The sequence below is a fragment of the Dipodomys ordii genome, unplaced genomic scaffold (assembly GCF_000151885.1).
Source record: "Dipodomys ordii isolate 6190 unplaced genomic scaffold, Dord_2.0 Scaffold14, whole genome shotgun sequence".
Classification (NCBI taxonomy): domain Eukaryota; kingdom Metazoa; phylum Chordata; class Mammalia; order Rodentia; family Heteromyidae; genus Dipodomys; species Dipodomys ordii.
In genome coordinates, this window is record NW_012267230.1 from 16100355 (window position 1) to 16106481 (window position 6127).

Genomic DNA, 6127 nt, shown 5'->3' on the forward strand with positions numbered 1-6127 from the left:
CCCCCCCACCTGAGCCTGACCCACCTGAGCCTGACCCCCCACCTGAGCCTGACCCCCCCACCCTGGGGCCCTGGCAGCCTCTGTGCCCCTGGGGGGCACAGCCTCCATTCAGTATCCAGGCTTGGGCATTACTCTGGGTTCTGAGGAGGGTGGACAGGGGGGAGGGCTCCACATTGCAGTCATGGGAGGCAGGGATGAGGGGAGGGATGAGGAGGGATGAGGGGAGGGATGAGGAGAGATGAGGAGGGGTGAGGAGGGGTGAGGAGGAGGGGTGAGGGGAGGGATGAGGAGGGGTGAGGAGGGATGAGGAGGGGTGAGGAGGAGGGATGAGGGGAGGGATGAGGAGAGATGAGGAGGGGTGAGGAGGGGTGAGGAGGGGGGGTGGGCAGGCACAGCACGGCAGCGCACCCCATGCACATGGGCACAGGGTAAGTCACTGAGTTCATGTGAAGACAGCGCTGGGAAGTGGGCGGCCGCGGTGGGGGGAGGGGAGGGCGGCCAGTGGTGGGGGGAGGGGAGGGCGGCCCGCGGTGGGGGGAGGGGAGGGCTTGCGCTTGGCTGTGTAGGGATGCCCCCTGTGGGCCCTCTCACGGTGAGGCTGAGCCCGGGGGTGGTGGACTTGAGTGAGCACCCTGCCTCAGTTTCCTCACCTGGAAAGTAGTGTCGTGGGGGGGGGCTCCCAGCAGGCCGAGGGGAACAAATGAAGCGGGGCTGCCTGGCTGGGGTCGGTGACCACGGGAATGTGTGGGTGGGGTCAGGCTGCGCTCACCCTGACCTCTACGGGCAGGGACTGAGAGGCAGAGGAGCCCAGGCCCGGTGCCCGCCAGGGTGCAGCTCACCCCCAACACACACACACTACAAATCACAGAGAGCACGGACACCTAGCTAGATTTGGTGGCTTGGGTCTGAAATCCAGCGCTTGGGAGGCGGAGGATCCTGAACCCCGGGCAGCTTGGACAGCACAGCAAACCCTCGGGGCAGGGCGGGTGGACAGGCACAGAACGTCCCAGCCAACGGCTAGAGAACCGGCCGTTCTCAGCCGTACACCGACAGGCGCCAGGGGTTCTGTGGTGACTGAATTACAGAATGTGATCTGGCCCCCACAGATGTAAGACTCCCAGGAACAACACACCTAGGAAAACCCACGTACGCAAACCTCACCACCGCCTAATTCCATGGAACAAAGCAGCAATGGCAGAGGAAATTTGATATGTCTAAGCTAACCACAGAGAAAACCCTTCTCACGGTGGTGGTGTTGTTCCGACTGTCTACAAGGAAGGAATTTCCCTGTGTAACATACACGCCAGTAAATTCGGCCTGGCGGCACGTTGGTGGTGGCCGAGAATTGCAAGGCTGTGGGTTCTACACTACGAATGAGCAAATCCTGACTTGTAAAAAGTTTGTTGGAGCCGGGCACTGGTGGCTCACGCCTCTCATCCTCGCTACTCAGGAGGCTGAGATCTGAGGATCACGGTTCAAAGCCAGCCCGGGCAGCAAACTCCGTGAGACTCTTCTCTCCAAGAAACCACCAGAAAACTGGAAGTGACGCTGTGGCTCAAGTGGTAGAGCGCTCGCCTTGAGCTGACGAGCTGAGGGACAGCGCCCAGACCCAGAGTTCAGGCCCCACAACTGAACAGAAAAAAAAAAAAAAAAAACGTTGTTGGAAGCAAATAGGGTACAGTGGTGCACACTCCTGTAGTCCCAGGCAGGGGGGTGGCTTAAGCCCGGCACGGAGGGAACAGGCCGAATGCCAAGGCCGATCACGTACACAGTGTGAGCTTATTCACCCCTATTTTGGGTTGCCAGCTTCACCCTGAGCCATTCACAAGCCAGGCCCGGCCACAGATGTCTATTCCCACCGGCCCGGCTGTGACAGCCACGCTGCCGGATGCCAGTGCCGGCCACCCTGGTCTCCAGTGTGCGATCACACGGTGCCAGCTGCAGAATGTATCGCATCCGCTCTGGGATGTTTTCCCTGTCCTGGCTGTCCGTTCCTGCCCCAGCCCTCTTCTGCCTTCCGACTCCTGACACTATCTACCTCCACAGCTGCGGGAGCAGTCCCGAGAGAGACAGCCTGCCAGCCTCTAGCTGACATTGAACGCTTCTTTCTCCTACGTGGCTGTGTCCCAGTGGTGTTCTGGGTGGGCGTTTACACAAGGCCTTTACTTCAGGCTGCGGTCCTGGGGTGCGTGCACAGCGAGCTGTGGGAGGTGTCCGGAGCTGGCACACGGCTCCGGTCCTCAGCCGCCACCCCCAGGTGATCTTCCTTGTTGGTTTCCGGGCACCACTGGCTTCCTGTGACCCCCACCCCACCCCCGTGGGCTGCCAATCTCAGCCCCAGGCTACCGCTGGCCTTTTCACTGTGTGAGGAAACACACACACACACACACCCTTCATTCTTTGACTTTTCGCATGAGCAGATCTGTTGCTCGCAGGCTACCTGCGGACCTGCTGAGAACTTGGATAAACACTGATTCTGCTTCCGCTAATCGGATGAGGCTGGGCCTCGGGCAGCGGGGCGCAGAGCTGCCGATGGCGGCTTCTGCTCTGGTCTCTGCACGCCACCCCCTCCCAGCAAGGAGGCGCGGAGGCCTGTGGGGCTGGGGTGGGCCTCGGAGGGGCCTCTCTCCCTCGGCGGTGACCACCGCGTCCCCAGGGCACTTCAGGGGCACTGCTGGCCCAGCGGGTACACAGCCCCACCTCTCCCATCCTCTGGGGTCCCAGGGTGGGGACCACGGGCAGGAGGACAGGGCGGGACTCACAGGAAGAGCTGGACAGAGCAGCCGGAGCCCAGGGCAGGAGTCAGCCAGACTCCCTCCCTGTCTCCCCGACCATTGAACCACCCTGGGTCCCAACAGAGAGAATCCTGGGAGCTGGGGAGTGGTTGGGAGCCTAGAAGCCAGGAGAGGCTGTGGGCATCACCACAAGAACGGCGGACGGAGGGGGAAGCCCCGGGCTCTCATGCTCCCCCACGTGGCCTGCCCCCCTCCCCAGGGCCGCTCGCACCCTCGGGAGCTGCCAGGGGCAGGCCACGCCGCCCAGGCCCCTGCCCGCCTCCCAGCTCCCCACACCCAGCGGTCTGTCCTGCGCCCAGCCCGCCGCCAGCACTGCCCGGTGCTCTGACTTGTGTGGCCCTGGTGTCAGCGAGGACTCAGGGTGTGGGGCAGGGCAGTCCCAGGAGGAGCAGGAAGAGCTGTCCCGGACCCCCCACGCCCTTCCACCGCGTCCCAGGGACAGCGTCAGGCCCCCCAGGGCCTCCCAGAAGCGCCCATCCCCTGCAGGACTGTGGGGCCACGCACATCCCAGGCGGGCACACCCTTGTCCCTACATGGTGCCCAGCCTTGGGGACAGACCGGGGTCCGCAGCCAGCACGCTGCGGCCACCCAGCCAGCAGCCCTGTGTGGCGCGCGGCCGGCTCATTAGCGGCTCACGGCGGCCCGTGCCAGGCCCCCCGGGGCTGTTACCAGGCTTCCGCCTGTTGACAAGATGTGGCGGCCCCAGAGGGAAGACATCGCGCTGATTATGCCACTAATGATGCGTTCATTGCTGGCAGTAATTCCTTCAACGGGTAAAACCTGTCCACGGGCCACCTTCTGCGGGCCGAGTCCCAGCTCTCATGGGGGCTGGGTGGGGCATGCGGACACGCATGAGCACACTCACGCACAGGCCGGCGGCCACGTCATTGTGCAAACACACACAAGCCAGCGGCCATGACGCCACGTGTGCACACTCATAAACACACCGATGGAACAGCTAGGCATGACGCTGCATGCCCGTAATCCCTGCATGAAAGCCACACATGCTGTACCAGCCTGGGCCACATAGCAAAACACCGCTTCAACAATAAGAATGAAGCCGGGCGCTGGTGGCTCATGCCTGCAACCCTAACTACTCAGGAGGCTGAGATCTGAGGATCGCAGTTCAAAGCCAGCCTGGACGGGAAAGTCCGTGAGACTCTTATCTCCAACAAACCACCAGAAAACGGGAAGTGGTGCTGTGGCTCAAGCGGTAGAGCGCTCGCCTTGAGCTGAAGAGCTGAGGGACATGCCCAGGCCCAGAGTTCAAGCCCCACGACCAACAAAAAAAAAAAAAAAAATGATAAGGTCACAAAATGGAGCACACGCACAAAACACATGGAGAGATGAGCAGGCAAAGACAGCTTCGCCTTCAGCCGGGCATGCATGCGGCCGTCCCCACAATGCAGACACACACCACAGGCGCCGGCCGGTCCCACGCTGCATCCTCACAGCGGCCCCTTCCACTGCCGCTGCCCCACAGGCCCACCGCAGCCGTGACGCTCTGGATGCCGACCTCACGCAGGGCCGCCGCCTGGCAGAATCCCTGCCTGTGGTGCCCGGGCGGGCACAGTGGCTTGGCCCCGACCCACCTGGTCCCCACCGCCGCTGCGGGCCCACAAAGCCCACCTCCTGCATCTGCCCTCCAGGCCCACGGGCACCTGGAACGGGGGGCAGCGTGGCCGGGCTGGGTGTCCGAGGTGTGTGTCCTGCAGAGCCCCAGGGTACCTTCCCCAGGAAGAGGCTCTCCCACCAGTGGTCCTCACAGGGTCCTGGGCTGGGGTGGCTCTATGGCCAACAGCAGGTGTTGTGCTGAGAAGGGCTGGAGCTAGACTGCCCACGCTCAGGACAGGGAGAAACCACCCGCAGGGGAGAGGGGGGGGACACAGCCCGCCCCCCCCCACAGGGGCGCGGCTATGCACATTCAAACCTCAGAGTTCTGGTCTCCAGAACTGTGGGAACAGATCTCTGTGGTTCCACAAACCCGCACCTGAGCCTGTGGCACAGAGGCCTCGGGACGGTGCCCGCAAAGCTGTGGCCAGCCTGGGGAAGGGGCAGTGGCGGGCACCAGGGCCCTGGGTCTGCCACCCAATGGCCCGTGGGTGCTGATGGGCACCTCCAGGAGTCCCAGCAGCGCACAAGGAAGTGAGGCACACGGGGAGGCCCAGAGCAGCCCGGGGTCCGTGCGCACAGCCCAGCATCCCCAGCTGGCATGGGGCTGCCCTCCCCTCACCCATGTGTGCTCTTCCCAGGGTCTGGCTAGGGACACGCGCTCGGAAGCGCGCAGTAAATACACACTAATGGTGATGATGAAACAATTTGCAAATAGAAGCCAGGGGACCCGGAGGTGCAGGGTTGGCACAGGAGCAGAATCTGCGGGGAAATGAGTTAAAGAACCAACCCCAAGGGGTTGAGAAGCTCGGCCCAGAACAGCGGAGAACTTGCTCGGGATGGGGGGGGTCAAAAACCCCTGGTCCTGTTTTCTGAACTGGTTCTGGGGCTGAGGTGCCCCTCAGTGGCAGAGTCACTGCCCACAACGAAGAAGGCCCGGGGTTCAACTCAGCAACTCAGCAACACAGCACGTGCACACACACACACACACACACACACACACACACAGCGTGCACACACCACATACACACACGCATTCGCTCACAAGAGTCCTCCTCTGGGAATGGAAGGTCGGCACGGGCATCTGGTGCTCACTCAGGACACAGAGGCTGAGCTGCAGGTTTCTGGTTCTACTCTGTCCTCGGTGGTTTTATGGAGATACAAACACTGTACCTCCTGTCCGTCAATGCGCACAACTGTATGGGTTTGTTTTTGGCATACAGCTTCTCCCTCACTTTTTGGTACCAGTATGAAGGCTTGAACTCAAAGCTCCTCATCCACAGCAGGCACCCTACCACCTGAGCCAAGCCCCACACCTGGCTTTTTGTTGGTTGATTGGGGATGAGAGTCTTGGGGACTTTCTGCCCAGGCTGGCTTCAGTCCTCAGATGAGCCGGGATGAGCTGGATGAGCCTTCCCAGTTACTCCTCCTACCCACCCCCGCCATGCAGCTGGGTTTACGCAGGTGACCCCCATACCCAGCTTGCTCTCTGAGCTGCAGACACCCTGACTTTTGGCTCAGGCTGACTTGGAACTGAGATCTTTCGGGGGCTGGGATGATAAATGTGAGCCACTCCCTTCACTTGTGTCCTTTTACTAACAACGAGAATGTTCAGATGGTGGGCACAGTATCTCAGACTCTGCTTGGGTACCACCAAGGCAGGCCTGGGCAGGGCCGATGCCCACTGGCCTGGGGGCTGCCAGAGCTCCAGCTGGGAAGTA

At 62.1% G+C, this 6127-nt stretch overlaps 1 protein-coding gene across 1 annotated transcript in view; it reads left to right on the forward strand.

The window, feature by feature from the left end:
- Window positions 1-568: 568 nt before the first annotated feature.
- Window positions 569-6127, forward strand: part of Ccdc78 (coiled-coil domain containing 78) — a 19325-nt gene continuing 13766 nt past the window's right edge. The window contains exons 1-3 of the mRNA XM_013011285.1: window positions 569-592; window positions 1807-1947; window positions 4279-4495. Of these exons, the coding sequence (XP_012866739.1) occupies window positions 569-592; window positions 1807-1947; window positions 4279-4495 (382 nt within the window). The remainder of the gene's footprint in view (window positions 593-1806; window positions 1948-4278; window positions 4496-6127) is intronic.